This window comes from Lacerta agilis, chromosome 12 (assembly GCF_009819535.1).
Source record: "Lacerta agilis isolate rLacAgi1 chromosome 12, rLacAgi1.pri, whole genome shotgun sequence".
In the NCBI taxonomy this organism is placed as follows: domain Eukaryota; kingdom Metazoa; phylum Chordata; class Lepidosauria; order Squamata; family Lacertidae; genus Lacerta; species Lacerta agilis.
In genome coordinates this window covers 18,699,680-18,717,831 of record NC_046323.1, presented here as the reverse complement: position 1 = coordinate 18,717,831, position 18,152 = coordinate 18,699,680, and the positions used below count along the sequence as shown (strand labels likewise).

At 41.7% G+C, this 18,152-nt stretch overlaps 1 protein-coding gene across 4 annotated transcripts in view; it reads left to right on the top strand.

The window, feature by feature from the left end:
- The first annotated feature begins 6,274 nt into the window (after positions 1–6,274).
- Positions 6,275–18,152, top strand: part of KCNH8 (potassium voltage-gated channel subfamily H member 8) — a 162,050-nt gene continuing 150,172 nt past the window's right edge. For all 4 annotated transcript variants that reach the window (XM_033165995.1, XM_033165993.1, XM_033165994.1 and 1 more), the window contains exon 1: positions 6,275–6,426. In XM_033165995.1, coding sequence (XP_033021886.1) covers positions 6,351–6,426 — 76 coding nt within the window. In that variant the 5' untranslated portion in view covers positions 6,275–6,350. The remainder of the gene's footprint in view (positions 6,427–18,152) is intronic.

Below are 18,152 nucleotides of genomic sequence, written 5' to 3'. Positions count from 1 at the left end.
CAATAAGGGGTTATGTAATAAAGTGAGCCCCTTTTATTTTCCCCACAAAAACAAAACGAAACGAAAACCCTGGCCTTGTTGTCTGCAGTTTGGCAGACTTAATTCATTCAGCGAGTGGGGGCAGCTCTTGTGCATATAAATTTCATCTACTTTAGCTCAAAGGGGGAAATGTTGTAGTAGCCATTTTTATATTTCCCATTATAGTGAATGGGGCCTCAGAGCAGCTCAGAAGCCAAAACACAGAATGAAGCCAAAAGAGCATGAAATGACTCAGAAGCAGATTGGATTTTTTTTAAAATGCACAGACTCAGATACAAGGGGAAACCTGGGGCCCTCATGCACACCCCTACTAAATGCCAGTTTCTATCATAATCACCACAGAAATCTGATGTAGTAAAGTGATCTCATTGTGATTTTTTCGCATCAGACAAATTCATGTGAATCTGCCATGCATTGCATGTTACATTCCTTCTTCTGGATGCCATTTTATGTCACCGCAACACACGTAGTCCAAGAGTTTGAATTACCATACATGGAAATGGCAGGTTGTCATTTCACTGATAGGCAATTATGATACACAGAACAGTTTAAATGCAATTATTCCATTTTATCATTGCAAATTACTACTGCTGATTTTTTTTTAATTAAAAAAGAAGAACGGGGGAAATCCAGCATTCAGTTAAGGGAAGAGTTCATAGTGCTTTCAGTGATCATTTCCTATTCTAAATAAGTCTTCTTTGCAGATAGTATTTCATATTATATTAGCTCTTTCATAAGAGATGAACAGCAGGCTGCCACTGTCTGCCCTTTCCAATATTGTTTTTTTAAAAGATTATGAACTTCTTTAAACTTCAGGGGAGCTCATGTTAACAAACAGGTAAGGATGAAGCAGTTTCTTAATTCACCAAAGGAGGCCTTGAGCATTAGCAATTATATTTGCTTGGCAAATTATTTTCAGTTGCATGACTGCAGCAGTCGGTAAAGGTCAAGAAGTTTGAACAGTGGGATTAGAAATCATCCTCATTGATTAGTTTGTTCAAACATCTTAAAAATTCACAGTAATGTAGATTGTGCTTCAAGAAAGCAAGGCTAGCTCACAGAGTCATTGTTGAGACACATAGCTTTCTGAGAAGACTGGGAGAGCACACTTCACTCTTAGACAATAAAAGGCTTACTTTCAGAGTGTTTAGAAATAGGGATGTACAATCGTCCCTTTTCTTCATCCCAAAGGGTCTAACCCTTTGCAAATGGTCCAAGTGAGCGGTCACAAAGGATTGACATTTTTGTGCATACTCCCAGTGACCACATGCAAAACACTAGCAGGCACTCAAAGCACTCCAGCACATTTGCCAACACCTTCTTTTCCTTACCTGCCTCCTGTTGTTGTTCAGTCGTTCAGTCGTGTCCGACTCTTCGTGACCCCATGGACCAGAGTACGCCAGGCACGCCTATCCTGCACTGTCTCTCGCAGTTTGGCCAAACTCATGTTAGTAGCTTCAAGAACACTGTCCAACCATCTCAACCTCTGTCGTCCCCTTCTCCTTGTGCCCTCCATCTTTCCCAACATCAGGGTCTTTTCTAGGGATTCTTCTCTTCTCATGAGGTGGCCAAAGTACTGGAGCCTCAACTTCAGGATCTGTCCTTCTAGTGAGTACTCAGGGCTGATTTCTTTGAGAATGGATAGGTTTGATCTTCTTGCAGTCCACGGGACTCTCAAGAGTCTCCTCCAGCACCATAATTCAAAAGCATCAATTCTACGGCGATCAGCCTTCTTTATGGTCCAGCTCTCACTTCCGTACATTACTACTGGGAAAACCATAGCTTTAACTATACGGACTTTTGTCGGCAAGGTGATGTCTTTGCTTTTTAAGATGCTGTCTAGGTTTGTCATTGCTTTTCTCCCAAGAAGCAGGCGTCTTCTGATTTCGTGACTGCTGTCACCATCTGCAGTGATCATGGAACCCAAGAAAGTGAAATTTCTCACTGCCTCCATTTCTTCCCCTTCTATTTGCCAGGAGGTGATGGGACCAGTGGCCATGATCTTAGTTTTTTTGATGTTGAGCTTCAGACCATATTTTGCGCTCTCTTCTTTCACCCTCATTAAAAGGTTCTTCAATTCTTCCTCACTTTCTGCCATCAAGGTAGTATCATCAGCATATCTGAGGTTGTTGATATTTTTTCCGGCAATCTTAATTCCAGTTGGGGATTCATCCAGTCCAGCCTTTCGCATGATGTATTCTGCATATAAGTTAAATAAGCAGGGAGACAATATACAGCCTTGTCGTACTCCTTTCCCAATTTTGAACCAATCAGTTGTTCCATATCCAGTTCTAACTGTAGCTTCTTGTCCCACATAGAGATTTCTCAGGAGGCAAATGAGGTGATCCGGCACTCCCATTTCTTTAAGAACTTGCCATAGTTTGCTGTGGTCGACACAGTCAAATGCTTTTGCATAATCAATGAAGCAGAAGTAGATGTTTTTCTGGAACTCTCTGGCTTTCTCCATAATCCAGCGCATGTTTGCAATTTGGTCTCTGGTTCCTCTGCCCCTTCGAAATCCAGCTTGCACTTCTGGGAGTTCTCGGTCCACATACTGCTTAAGCCTGCCTTGTAGAATTTTAAGCATAACCTTGCTAGCGTGTGAAATGAGTGCAATTGTGCGGTAGTTGGAGCATTCTTTGGCACTGCCCTTCTTTGGGATTGGGATGTAGACTGATCTTCTCCAATCCTCTGGCCACTGCTGAGTTTTCCAAACTTGCTGGCATATTGAGTGCAGCACCTTAACAGCATCCTCTTTTAAAGTTTTAAATAGTTCAGCTGGAATATCATCACTTCCACTGGCCTTGTTGTTAGCAAGGCTTTCTAAGGCCCATTTGACTTCACTCTCCAGGATGTCTGGCTCAAGGTCAGCAACCACATTTCCGGGGATGTATGAGACCTCCATATCTTTCTGGTATAATTCCTCTGTGTATTCTTGCCACCTCTTCTTGATGTCTTCTGCTTCTGTTAGGTCCTTTCCACTTTTGTCCTTAATTGTGGTAATCTTTGTACGAACTGTTCCTTTCATATCTCCAATTTTCTTGAATAAATCTCTGGTTTTTCCCATTCTGTTATTTTCCTCTATTTCTTTGCATTGCTCGTTTAGAAAGGCCCTCTTGTCTCTCCTTGCTATTCTTTGGAAATCTGCATTCAATTTCCTGTATCTTTCACGATCTCCTTCGCATTTTGCTTGTCTTCTCTCCCCCGCTATTTGTAAGGCCTCATTGGTCAGCCACTTTGCTTTCTTGCATTTCTTTTTCATTGGGATAGTTTTCGTTGCTGTCTCCTGTATAATGTTACGAGCCTCCATCCACAGTTCTTCAGGTACTCTATCCACCAAATCTAAATCCTTGGACCTGCCTCCTAAGGCCCTCCAAAATATTACCTGGGGCAGAAGAAAAGGTAGAAGGTGACAGGAAGGCTTCTTGGAAGAACACAGTGTCCTAATTGAGAAGGACACTGGGAGTGGGATTATACATCACAACATTGTAATACATAAATTTCTTCAAAGGATTGGGTTATGTCCCATCCAGATGTGCTCGGATATGAACTTCCAGTGCCCTCCTTAGTGTAAATGGCTTTCCCTTTTCTGTCCCTGGTAGGTTTGGGGACCATTGAGAGGGCAGGGAAGATGGAAGTGGCAATCAAACAGAGGCACTACCCCCCCCCCACTTTTATGATCCCCTCATTTTGATTATGCGTAGCATCTTTGCTTAAAAATACAAATGGCTTGCCCTCAAAGGATCGGCCACATTTGGCAGTTTTTCTGTCTGTGTTTCTGGATTGGCTTCATGCAGAGATGCAGCAGACAGCAATTTCTAAAGGAGGATATGGTTCCACTGCATCTCTTCATTGGGTTAAATTCCATTGGGAGAGCCATGTTTGTCTGTTGCAGCAAACACACGAAAAAGGAGTCTTGTGACACCTTGAAGACAAAATAGATTTATTGTGACATAAGCTTTTGTAGATTTGACTGCATTTCATCAGAATGCTTGAAGTGTGAGTTGGCACAGGGAAGAAAAGTGTGAAGCCTTGGGAATAATTAGGAAGCTGCCTTATACAAGTTCAGACTATTTGTTCACCTAGACCAATATATCTGATTGGCTGTATTTCTCCAGGGTCTTAAGCAGAAGTTTTCCCCTCACCTGCTACCCAGTCTGTTTTAGCGATACTAGGGACTAAACCATGTGCTCTGTCACTGAGCTTTGGTTTCATCTCATAGTTAAGTGGCTTGTAATTAAATTATTATCCAAGTACTCAAAATACAGAAAAGTGACAGAATGCACCCCAGTGAAGGTTCACTGGGGGGGGGGAGGCAAGGTCAGTCTGGGAATTAGATTGAATAAGAGGAGACCGAGAGGGGCGATGATAAGCATCTTTAAACATCTAAAGGGCTGGAAGATGGAGCAACCTTGTTTTCTCCTGCTCTGGAGGGCAGGATCCAAACCAACATATCCAAATTGCAGTGAAGGAGATTCTGCTTAAACATCAAGAAGAACTTTCTGGTGGTAAAAGCTGTTCAACAGTGGAGCGGACTCCCTCAGACAATGGTGGACTCTCCTTCATTGGAAGTTTTTAAGCAGAGGTTGGTTGGCCATCTAAAATGGAGATTCCTGCATTGTAGAGAGTTGGACTACTAGATGACCATTGGGGTCCCTTCCAAGATTCTATGAATCTTACAGAGAGGGAGTGCACTGCATCTTCTGGGTGTGACCAGTTTGGGAGCCTTTGGTCTATTTCTAATGGGTTCCTATTTTGCCATGGCTTTCAGATTAGCAATTATCGGACTGTTGGACTCATCCATACTTCCATATGCCCTGTGATTTCTTCCAAACATCAGTCTGATTCACATTTGTTCTCATTCACGAGTAAACAGGAGGGCCTCATTCATCAATTGCCTTCTTTTGAATATTACTTTAGTAGTGACATTCAGTAGGTGTGGGTACTCAGACCTTTCCTTTTTATTGTGCCATGAAATATGGCAAATATTGTGGCTGTATTATGTATAAGAAAGTGTTTTGCAGAAAAATGTTATTATTGAATACAGTGACTGAAGCTTTTTGTTTTAATGCTGTCAATACAAACAGCCCTAAAATACCAACTACCTGACTCTGTTGAATGAATTATTGGCATTGTGGAAAGTCTCACTCCTCTCAGGTGGGACTCCCAGGTGTTTTTGCATATGATTGCAGCCTAAGACATTTATGATAATAAAGAATTAGGCAGCCTTTCTCCATTTCTTTTTTTGGCAGTTGGTGCCAGGGAAGCTAGCTTCCCCTTTTATCTTTTTAAACATTTCTTTAATTGAGAATTTATTTTAAAAGATTAAACTAAGATAAAATAAAAATGGCATACATGAATATCCAACACAAAACTTTTTGAGATACTTTGCTGCTACTAGTCTGAGGTCATATAGCTCCCAGCTTCTAGAGCTCATAATGGGTTAGCTACTGCTGTTCTTCTTCTTCTTCTTCTTCTTCTTCTTCTTCTTCTTCTTCTTCTTCTTCTTCTTCTTCTTCTTCTTCTTCTTTTTTAATAAGTAGACATTTGAGGAGAAAACCAAGCATCCTTGGTGGGTTTATATATTTCCCAATATATAAAAGTGGGCGTGGGAAGAAAAGATCTCCTTTCCTCATTAGTACTTCACACGACCCACGTCCGACCCTGTGAGGAATGGGGCTGTAGATACTATGAGGTGATTGAAACGCATTTGCACACATTATGTTGTTGTTGTTGTTGTTGTTGTTGTTGTTGTTGTTGTTGTTGTTGTTTCACACGGTCTAGGGCGTGTGAGCTCTGGCGCTGAAAACACACAGTCTTTGCCATCCAATATATTTTGCCCTTGGGTATCGCATGTGGCGATACCTTTGCTCCCCGCTCCCCCGAACCCCCGCAGTAGCAGAGTGAAAAGCCCGCCATTCCTCCCTCCCGCCAAAACCCGGCGCTTTGTCTGCTAGCCAATGGGGTGTCCCCACCAAGCCACCCGCGGGGGAGGGAGCAACAAGGCTCGCGGCAGCTGGTGGCAAGCGGCAGGACTGTGAGGGGTGGGGGACTTGGCGAGCGCGCACGCGCAAAGGGGTCTCTTTGGCTTCGCGTGCAGGGCGCCTTCCCTGGGTCGGCGAAAGTGGGCAGGAGCGGCGGCAGCGAAAGTAGCATCCGTTCCCTATGCCCGAAAGTCCGCGGCGCTCCTCCTCCTCCTCCTCCTCCTCCTCCTCCTAGCCTCAGCCACCAGCGCGCTTGCACTTTCTTACCCGCGACCTCATCCTTCGCAAGGCAAACTTTGATGGAGAATTTCACACCGCGCTGGAAAAATGCCTGTTATGAAAGGATTACTGGCACCTCAGAACACCTTCCTGGACACCATCGCCACTAGGTTTGACGGCACACGTAAGTCTCGCCCAGGCAAGGCGCACCTCCGGGCAGCCAGAGGCGAGGTGCTTCTCGGAGCTTGGGGGAACTCTCCATCCCGTTGCCGGCGCTGGTTTTGGGAAGGAGGGCTCGGGAAATGGCTTGGATCAAACTTTGCGGACTATTTATTCGCAAGGGGTGCTGACAACATGTGAATTCTCTCATTTTTTAAAAGAAAAAAGAGGGGGTGCTTTCCATTATTGCCCATCCAACATCATTATTATTGTTACTTTAGAAACTTTGGGTATCCAAAGAGACTTCGCGATCAAAGATGATTTGATACCCCACCTTCCCCGTCCAATTTCTCCCTTGTGTGATCTGGTTTAAGATATATTCGGAAAATCTCGTAAGTAAGGGACCTGGATGGAGGTGGGAGGGACAGAAACAGGCAGACCTCATTCTCAGAATGGAGGTTTGATTTTTATTGTATTTTTTAAAAAGATCTCTTTAAAAGCTTAATTCTGGTAAACCAGGTTGTGTATTGGCTGGGCAGCTGCTGTCTGAGGTTACTGAATGAAGTCTATATCCGTCCGATTAATGAATGAGTTTATTACGGCAGCCGGGAGAAAAAAGGGAGAAAGGTTAGCCTTTCAGGACCCTGGACAGATCCAATCGTTCTCACCCAGAAGTATAATCCTAGATTTCTCTCTGAAGGGTTGCGTGCGTCCCTGATGGCCTGTTTTTTTTTTTAACATTCCAGCTGTTCCTTGTGTTTGTGTGAGAGTGTGTTTAAAAGGAAAAGAAAACCCAGTTAGAATACAATTTCTCCCCCCTTCAGAGGACACTCATGGCCTTCCTGCTGTTTCAGTTAATCCCTGTTCAATGGTTCCCTTGTGATATATTGTATTCACATAGTAGGGGTGTGTGTGTTTGTGTATGGGATGTGTGTATGTATAACTGAACACATGCACATGCGACAACACACACACCAATACACACCACCTGAAGGATTATTAAAGATCCTATTAGTAGACTTTCTTTTTTGGAAGAATGTTGCTATCTACCCTGATAGAGGTAGAACTATTTAAATAAAGGGAGTACATAAGGATCATTCAGCAAAAGTTTATTAGCAGTGGGAGAATGTCAGTATTTCTGTGAAGTCTGTAGCTGATTTTAAAGGGATTACCATGAATCAGTTCTTTAAAGTGTTGACAATTATTGGTTGTTGCTTCCACCCCACACCCCATCTCCTATGAATATTGTGCTAGTCAAGATTCTGGTTCAATGCATCAGGGTGATACAGTTGCATCTTCTTAAATTGAAAGATGTTAATTATAGTCTATAGCTACAGTAATCACTTATAATAAATTGTAATGCTGAATTAGGTTGTGTCATACTCTGGGACCAGGTTAGTAGGATTAGATGAAAATGTTAGGCTTTCATTTTGGCACAAATTCATTCTTTTGTTTGTACATTTAGTTTTCCAGCTCTATTCTATGTTAGCAATTTCAAGTAATTTCAAGTAATTAATTAATAAATATCCAGGGCAGGTGCTTCATACTAGAACCTGGAACCAAGTGAAAGCAAAAGGATCCCTTACCCCCCCCCCAAAAAAAATGATGGCGTATCTTCTAGGTTGACTTGTGTTCAAGCATTTTTTTAACTATAGAAGTAAAATGTCATTTTGTTTAGCTTTTTTAAAAAGACCCCTACACCAAACAACTTTTTATATGTAAACGGGTAAAGAAATACACCCACCCTTGAGTTCAGTTGGACTTCTGATTTTCGAACTTCTAAAGGAATGCAGGTTACATCACAACCAAGCCAAATTGAAGTACATGTGGGCAAAGGATCTAAATTTGGGCTAAATACAACACTCTGTTGGGTTGTGGCAAAAGCTGCCAATTTTTCCTCAAACAAATTTCAATGTTATAATGTTATGTTCAAAGATGGCACATGACTGAGTCAAGACAAGCAGTTGCTTAACTCTGTCACTAAAGTCAATGAGACTGATAAATACTCATTTTTAATAGAACATGTCCTTAAATATTGCACAGTACAATTTACATAAACCATTTTGTCCGGCAGACCCCTTTGATAGTGATATTATGGTGTTATAACGGTTGAGCCCATGTTTTAACATAGCAACATTGGCTGTAGCTAACATAGCTCCTTTTATTCTAAATCTTTGGGGAGGATATATTTTGTTGTCATCAGTAAGACTCTTACCCAGCAATACATCTTTAATCCTGTGGAGAATTAATTCTAATTCTGGGCAACAGTACAGGAAAGGATTCCTGATCATGTTGGGAAATATGTTCTGATTTATAAAGCACTCTCATTAAAGCATAAATATTGGGTTTTTAAAAAATCTATTTCATCTTTAATCACTGAAGTTTACATGTGACAGGGAATCTTGGCAGATTGAATCACCTCAAGTAAAAAGAAAACTTTGCTTGGGTCTTTATATGCTTGCACTTAAGCAATTTAGAGGGCGGCAAATTTCATCAACTGAAGTGTCTCCATAATAGTCTTCTAAGGGTCTTCTCTCAAACAGTGGCCAGAATTTGACTGGGAAGTTCACAAGCAGGGAATGATGCTTGCAATAGTCCCAGGCAACTAAATTTCTCTCTGCTTAGGAACACAGTGCAATTCAGATTTTAATTGAGAGTTATTTGAACATTTTCATGATTTCCCAAACTGCATTCATGGTACACATGAATAACACATGCAATGTTGTTATTCAGTGTTACAATGGCTATGTTGAAGTATGCCTCTGAATACCACTGGCTGGGAATCAGAAGTGGGTCAAGAGCTGCTGTATTGGAGTCCTGCATGCAGGCTTCCCATAAGGCATCTAGTTTACCAGTGTGAGAAGAGGATGCTGGACTAGATGGGCCTTTAGCCTTATGCAGCTGTGCTCATCTAATGTTCTTATGCAGTTCCATCACTCACCAGGTGCTACACCTGAGCAGTAGTATACATATCTCTCCAGATAATAGTGGGAATTGGTGTGGAAAGGAGCCTACTAGTCCATAGCTGTCAACTTTTCCCTTTTCTTGCGAGGAATCCTATTCGGAATAAGGGAATTTCCCTTTAAAAAAGGGGGAAATTGACAGCTATGTACTAGTCCTGCTGGAGGCACTGCTGCTATGGCAATCACTGAACACTGAGGGACATTAAAGAGGAGAAATAGGTTGTATTTCATCACTAGCATTTGTTCTGCGGTACAATGGGTCCCTGTATAATGTTAGTGATAAATGCTCAAGCGTTTCAACAAACATTTTGAATTGAAACACCCCCTTTTCAACCTGATGGTTGCAGTTGACAAGAGAAACAAAAATACCATTTAGGATGCCTTGCTGGAAATTAACTCCCTTCCCCAGTGATGTGTGATTCAGAAAAGAGCAGATCTCGAATATTGGTCTCACTTGTAGCAAATGAAAGCAGCTGGGATATCAGCACAGTTGGCTATCTGAAGTGAAATTACTGAATAAATAAAGACTCATGGATTGGTTTGGGTATTACCCTTCTGGAAGTATGCTACATTTACTTCATTACTGGCTATTACCAGCAGTTTATATGAATTTAAGTAGCCTTAAAGTACTCAAGCTGTAATCTTACACGTTTTACTTTAAAGTGCTCTTGTTTTTAATAGATGTTTTATCCAAGAAAGTGTGCTTAGAATCATAGCCTAATGCTCTAACTTGGAAGTAAGCCACCTTAGAATCAATGGTACTTATACTGGAGCAAACACCATTGCTTACGATGGGGTTGCAAATCTTCAAGAGCACATTTTGAAATGCAAGTAATGAAGAAGTGGGGCAGCCTGCAGTCCCAAGGCTATATGCAGCTCTCAGCCAAATTTCATGTGAGTGGCCATGTCAGGAGTGCATGCAGGAGCCAGGCCCCGTGAGCAGCACGGCTTTGCAGGACTGGGGCCTTCCTAAGTTTGTTCTGGAGAGGCAAGGCGTGGCCGCACAGGTGAGGCTGCTTGGTAACTCACTGCACCTGGTGGCAAGAGCCGGGAAGGGATATAAGGTCAGCATTTCCCTTCAGCTCTTTGCCACAGCCACCCGCTTCCTGCCTTGCTGCATCTGGCCTCCTGGTTCCTGATCCCTGAACCTTGGCTTCTGGACTCCTTGCTTCTCGACCCTCGCCTTTGTGACTCCTTGCTTCTCAACCCCTGGACCTTTGACTTCATGACTTTCTGCTTCCTGACCCTGGGACCTCTGGTTTCTGGACTTGTATTCCTGCTCCCACCTTGCCATCTTGCCCCCAGTCCTGATGTTCTCTGCTGGGACTTCGTTCACTCATAGACCGGACTGTGACAGGCCAGGAGTGAAATAATGGGAGGAAGAGGTGGTAGAAGGAAGACAGAGAATGAGAAAGAGTGACTACCCACTTCTAGCTCTAGCCCACTAGTGTCTCCACCCATGTCCACCACCAGTACGCAGCTCTTGAAAAGTTACCTTTAAGGAAATGTGACTCCTGAAGAAAAAAGTTTCCTCACTGGTGACATAATGGATGGGAATGCTGCCATGGCTTCCTGATCCGCTTTAAACCTTTGTGGCACACTCATGCTTTCCCCATTTCCATGGCAGCTGGGATATAGCTTTCATCTCCCCAAGGACAGCAGCTTTTATACTCATTGGCCCATTGGCGGGGTGATGTACTTCCAGGGTGCTGTGCCACCATCTCTCTTATCTGGCTGTGGCTATCTTGCCATTGCCTTCCTGAGGGATAACCTGTTGGACAAGTTCATTCTGCCTCTTGGCTTTTCCTGACTGACAAGCAGTCCTTGGACTTCAGCAATTTCTTGAAATCCTTATCATCTGTTAATCGAAGTCCCTCTACTATTTAATTAGAAATAAGAGTAGCAGGAGAAAGATGTGTATTCAGCAACGCAGGGGAAAAATAGGTAGGTTTTTTTTGGGGGGGGGGGGACACCAGTGATTGCTTTTCTCATAAAATTTCTGCAGTGAAAAATGATTGTATATTTTTATAGAAATCCTTTGGTGGTTTGTTTTTTGCTACATATATCTGCAAAGTTTAAATATGTAATTACTAAAAACATAGGAAAGGGAGTAAGGGCGCAGTGAAATGTAACATAAACCAATACACATGTGATAAAAGTGTTATCATGATGCTGATAATGGTTGAATATACTGTTACACGCCTTCCCAATCTCTGCAGAGTAGTGTGAGATTCTAGAGGTATCAGACACACTAACCTGGGTCTGTGTTCCCTTTTAGGACAATGAGGCACAGCAGAGACTGTCATGTCTTTATGATAGATGGTTTATTTACACATATATACAACCTGAATCTAGATGAAGGGATTGCAGAGCATTCAAATTCCTCCTCCATAAGATTCAAGATTCCATTGGATTCAAGGAATAGCAAAAAGCCATACTCTGTCTCTTTTGTTTCAGCCTGTCACTGTCAGCCCACATCATGTTCTTCCCTTCATTCTCTGCTTCCCAAACTGCTTGCAAAACTGACACTTTTTCACTGTTTGCTTACGTCAACTATCCTGAAACACTCACAGCCAGAGGAAGGTTCCCTCACCTCCTTGTCCAGCAGTCTTCACTCTCCTGATTGTTTCCTTGATGGGCCATTACTCTGCTTTGTTCCTTAATGGCTTACCCTCAGCTAGCCTTGCCAGGCTAGTCTGCCTTGTTAGCATAAACAAAACCCCAGAATTTCCATGTTTAGTAGAGTTTAATCAAGCCTTGATTAAATCTAACTCTTACCAATTTTAAGAATTATGGGTGCCTTGCACTCAAATAATTCTGGCACCCCAACACATAACAATACAATTAACTGGTGTTTATGTGAACCCTTTATCCCACGGGAGTTCATGAGTTCTCCAACAATAGATGCCAAATTTAGAAGTGGTCTCAAATCAAGAAAATGATAGGCTAGGAAAATGGAAACCAAAGGACAGTTTCCAATATGTGTTTTGGATTCCTGATAAGGGCGGAAAGCATTTCTGTGCAATCCTAATCCCATATGTTGATGTCTGGGGACAGCGTGGGTTAGGATTGTGTTCCTGTTTCCCCAGTTGTCTAGTGGAGAGGAACACAGATGATTGAGGATGGGTGGGGAAAGGTGTTCTGCTGCACCTGCAGCCCTTGCTTCACCAATCAAAATGCTCCTTCTAGCAGGAGGTTCCCTAATGGAGCATTTCCTAGCAAGGTAGTGTGCCAGAGGTTCTGGATCTGCTGGATCCCCCCAAAAGGCCAATCATTGGGCCCTTCTGCTACTGTTCCACACTACTGCTCTCTAGCCCCATTTAGGATTGCTCTGCCTACTTACGTGATTATATATTTATTTTAGAAAATTTGTTCTGCCTTTTTCTCTGTTCAATGTGACCAAAGTTCACAATACCTATAAAATATCAAGGTACAGTAGAATATAAGCAGGATAAAGTCAACATCAACAGAACACACCCCCCAACCCCCCTCCAAACCATAAATCATGAAATTACGTTACAAAACCGCAATGTTAAAGGTCTCACTTGTTTATAACGTGGTACAGAAGAAGTAGCCAACACAGTGGCCTCCTCATGTTTTGAACCACAACCCTCATCAGCTCCAGCCTACATGGCTACTGGTCAGGGACTATAGGAATTGTAGTCTAACGGGAGGCAGCCATGTTGGCTCCTCTTGGGGTTTAAAGCAAGCTTCTCTAGGAAGTGATTTCTATATCTAGGGCAACAGAGCAAAGAAGGCCCTGCTCAATGTGCAGAAATAATTAAATTTATGGACACATAATAGAGACGCGGGTGGCACTGTGGTCTAAACCACTGAGCCTAGGGCTTGCTGATCAGAAGGTTGGCGGTTCGAATCCCCATGAAAGGGTGAGCTCCCATTGCTCAGTCCCAACTCCTGCCCACCTAGCAGTTCGAAAGCATGTCAAAGTGCAAGTAGATTAATAGGTACTGCTCCGACGGGAAGGTAAATGGTGTTTCCATATGCTGCTCTGGTTCGCCAGAAGTGGCTTGTCATGCTGGCCACATGACCTAGAAGCTGTGTGCGGACAAACACCGGCTGCCTCGGCCAGTAAAGCTAGATGAGTGCCGCAACCCCAGAGTCGTCCGCGACTGGACTTAATGGTTAGGGGCCCCTTAACCTTTACCTTTAATAGAGAGGGTTGTATGGGAAAAGGTACTCAGGTACATTGGATTCAGGCCTTGTAAGACTTTATATCCTATAATCATCACAATGTTGAATACACCCAGAACTGGACAGGCAACCAGTGTAGTCAATGTAGCAAAGGACTTAATGTGCTTTGAAAGGTCTTTTCTCTTGCAGATATTTTACATAGTCTTCAATGGCTCCTTTTTGTAAAGTGCACACTGAGTTCCATGCCTTCCCCTTTGATACTGTTTGGGAGAGTGAGGGCAAAACAATATATTATCATGTGTAAGAATAGTTCACAAGTTCAAGGATGAAATTATTACAAATGTTTAATAAAAGACATATACACCCAGGCCAATAGATTCTGAGAGTAATCAATTTACCTTTACATAAGAAAAGAAGAAATCTAATAAATTGCAGACACTTCAAGATGAGATTTTGCTGGAAGAAGATTTATATATGAATTTCAGTTAACTTAGTAAGCTACAAGTTCTGTTACTTCCCATTGGACAAAGAAAAAGTTTAAAACAAAACAAGACAAAACCATCACCTCCTGGATTCTGGTTTGCAGCACTAGGTTGCACATTGATATGTAAGCTTTAATATAATTACATTATAATTACATTACCAACACTGAGAGACCTATAGCAAATGTTCCAGAGCCTGAATGTTGGATGAGAACATGTACTGTGCATAGTTACACTCAAGTGGCTGGTTCACATGGGGAATATGAAAAAGGAATGCAAAGAGGCTGAGATAAGATGTAGTTGACTATTGGGGAACGTAAAGTATGACTGTTGCTCTCTAGCAATGATTTAGGGGGTCACAGTTTCAAAAGACAAGAATGAAATAATTGTGTTATTTAGTTTAGAGTGAAATATGACCGTGCAATTTTAAACCAATTTCAAAAACCGAGTTACCCTGAAGATATCACTATAAAGGCAGGAAGAAAGGTTTAAAACAAGCAAACAAACAAACAAAACAGATCAAACTGTTTGATGACACAATTTTGTTTATCTCCATGTTTGATTCTGCCTTAAGTCCACACCAAGTGTTCCTTTTAAACCTCTTTCTGAGGTTCCTGTAGCTTTGTTCCTGTCTCTCATCTGCTCCATCCTTTGCTTATCTGTTTGGATGGTATTCAGTGAAGTCTAACTCAGAGTACACCCATTAATGTTAGTGAACCTAAGTGTGATATTCCCATTAATGTCAACGGATCTGCTCTGAGCAGGATTAGCAGTGAATACAACCCATTGTGGCCAATTGTTCCCCCTGCCCAGTCTTACTCTCTTCATGTTTCTGTCACCATTTTGTTGGGTGGAGGGGGGATAAAGGGGAAACAAGTTTGTGTAATTGCCTCTTTGAGAAACAGTTTCCCTATACACCAGGCATGCCCAAACCTGGCCCTCCAGATATTTTGGGACTACAATTCCCATCATCCCTGACCACTGGTCCTGTTAGTTAGGGATGATGGGAATTGTAGTCCCAAAATATCTGGAGGGCCAGGTTTGGGCATGCCTGCTTTACATGGTCTTTCAGGCCCTTTGCTCAAAGACATGGTTGGGAACTACTGTAACCAGAAAAGGGAGTAGTTGTGTCGTTGCAGAGGAATATGGTGGTGGATTCTACATGGTCAGTAAACCTCATTAGATAAACTCTTTTCTGCAGTTGTGATTCAAACATTTTCTAGACAATGATGAGGGCTAGGAACATACTTGTAAAGTAACATTCTCAAACTCAGAAATATGAGATACCCAGTTTTGTGCAATGCCAATTTAAAGTAATGATCCTTGTACTGCTTGCAACATTGGCCTGGGCTGCACACTAGTTTAAAGTGCATTATGTAATAGTCAGAGAGTGCTCCATTCCCTGTTATTCACTCCATCCTTCTGGCTGTTACAAAATGAAGACCATGGTAGTAAATTAAGCATGTTAATAATGCATTGGGTAGGGGGCAAAATAATCCCTTCGTTGTAAATCTGTAACCTGCAATGTTCTGAATATACTGCTAGATGTTTCTTTGGTTTATTAGATTCAGAGGGCTTGAAAAGAGAATGGAATACACATTTAAGGGAAAAGAAATGTTTTATATTCTGAATAAAATAGGTTACAGCATTTACCTTCTGCAAAAGGGGAAGAATTTTCCAAATACACCTATGAAGGGTTTTAGTTTTATGCCTGCACAACTGTACAGTTGGAATATTCTTGTTGGAATGTTCCTATTAGGTAACTGAATTCTTACAACACATATATATATATTTTATTAAGGCCTTGTTATAGCTAGTGGAAATATAAGCTCCTGTTCCCAGAGCTATTTAAGGGTGGACTCTGAAAGACCTATAATTTTACTTTGCCTTCCAAGTGGAACGTGCTGAAAACAGAGGTGCCCCTGTTCTGTGTAGAGCTGAAAAGAATTTCATGTGTTTCTCAGAATCTTTTCGTTAAGGCCTCATTTTTCATGACTAGGTTACTTTACTGTTCTTGATATCTGTTGAAGTTGAACTGAGGTTCATATTATCTGGTTTCTCTTAAGAAAAACTGGACATTTAGACTGGATAGAGTTTTATTCAAGTATTTAAACCCTTTTGTAGAAAAAAATTGTATATTGGTTTAATCCCTGTCCTGAAGCAGGGGTGCTAACTTGAATAAAATATTGGGAGGGGGGCATGTAGGCATTATCAATCACTTGATGTGGCACACACACACCATTTGAATGGCAATGCCCATCAATTTTGGGAGGCCCTAGCCTCCTCAAATAGTTTATTGGGGGGGTGTGGGGACCTCAGCCCCTAGGAGTTGGCTCCTATGCCCCGAAGTTAACAATGGAGAAGAACAGAATGAGGATATTCTACTTATTATGAATTCTGAAACAGCCAATTAAAAAAACCACATTTTTGTTGAACATGGCACATCTTATGGTTAGTACCGTTTCTATGCAAATAGCACCACAGTTTTTATTTTCACATCAGCTCTGTAAGATGGTGATTCATATTCCCGTTTTGTGACTAGAGTACCAAAGTTGAAGAGACAGTGACTAGCTTAAGCCGACCCAGTAAGTACAATGATGGAGAGATTAAAATCCAGACCTTCTAGTTTCTGAACCTGCCACTCTAGCCAGCAGAACCCAACAATAAATAATTCTGCTATTGAAACAGATGATTTTAATATTTATTGGATGATTATCACTTATACATATTGAGCAATCAATTTGGACAGGTAGTGACAGTGGTTACGAGGAAGACATAAAATGATGGTGATGACCAAAGTGTTGTATTCACATTCCTTATTATTTATTAGGTATGTTCGCTGAAGGAAAATGGGAAGTTACACCAGCTGTTAATAACCTGGGGAGCTGCTGATCAGATTGCTGAATGAGCAGTGGGCAGTGGCTTGGAAGGAGCTGCATAGAAATATTAATACCAGAAGTCTGAATTTATCATAATCTATTGCCAGGTTGAATTCTGCTTAGCAATCACAAAAGGACAATTTGCTGGGAAGTTGGTTTAAAATCCCACTTTTTCTATGTCTGTGCCTTGGAAACCCCCCCCCCTTTAAATCTGTAGAGAAGCAACTACTGGATTGCACATAAACAATATTTATTTCATACTCCTTTATTTCTTGTGTCAGATCAAATTCTACTCAAGATTAAAGCTTGGAAGTTAGAATTATAATAGTCATAACAGTAATAATAATTAACATTTAAGTGAAGCTTCAGAAGTTGCCAATTAAAACCTTTGCTGCAATCCACCAGAGCTCTTGCAAAGTCGTATTCGCTTTAATGGGGCCTGCACAAGAGACTTTGTGCTGGATTTTTCCTTATGCAACACAAGCCTATGCATGTTTCCCCACCCCTCCAGATGAGGCCCATTAAATAATGGAACACAGTTTGTTTTAGATGCAAAAGGTAGGTTTGGCCTTTTTGCTTTTCAATAGACTATTAACCCATGGGAAATTGCTTTTGAAACTGAAAGCAGTTTGTGGGATGGCATGAAGATATGCCGTTTGATGAAAAATGTGGTTCTTTTTATCTTGCTCTAAAATAAAACAAATACCCAATACTGTAAAAATGTATATTGAAAGGGCAAGGATTAAAACCTATAAAACCATTCAGAAGAAACAACAAAAGCAAATGAGTGCACAGCGGTGCTTATTGACTGTAGACATCTCTTTTCAAAAACGGAAGTGTAGAAAATGATATATTATTATTGACATTGATTTCTTCTTCTTCTTCTTCTTCTTCCTCTTCTTCTTCTTCTTCTTCTTCTTCTTCAGCACTTACTAAGTGGGTTGGCATGCAACTAAGTTTTACTCAGAGTATACGTAATGAAATTAATGGCCTTATCTTAGTTATGTTCATTAATTTCAACAGGTCTACTCTGAGTAAAGTTTAGTTGAATACTACCCATGTTCCCCTCATTTTGCCTTCATAGCAGTTCTGAGCAGTAGGTTAGGCCAAGAGACAGTGATTAGTCCACAGCCACTCAATAAGCTTCATGGCCAATGATCTGAACATGGGAACCCCTGTCCTAGTCCAACTGTCTAGCCCAGGGTTTGTCAACCTGGTCCCTACCACCCACTAGTGGGTGTTTCAGGATTCTAGGTGGGTGGTAGGGGATTCTAC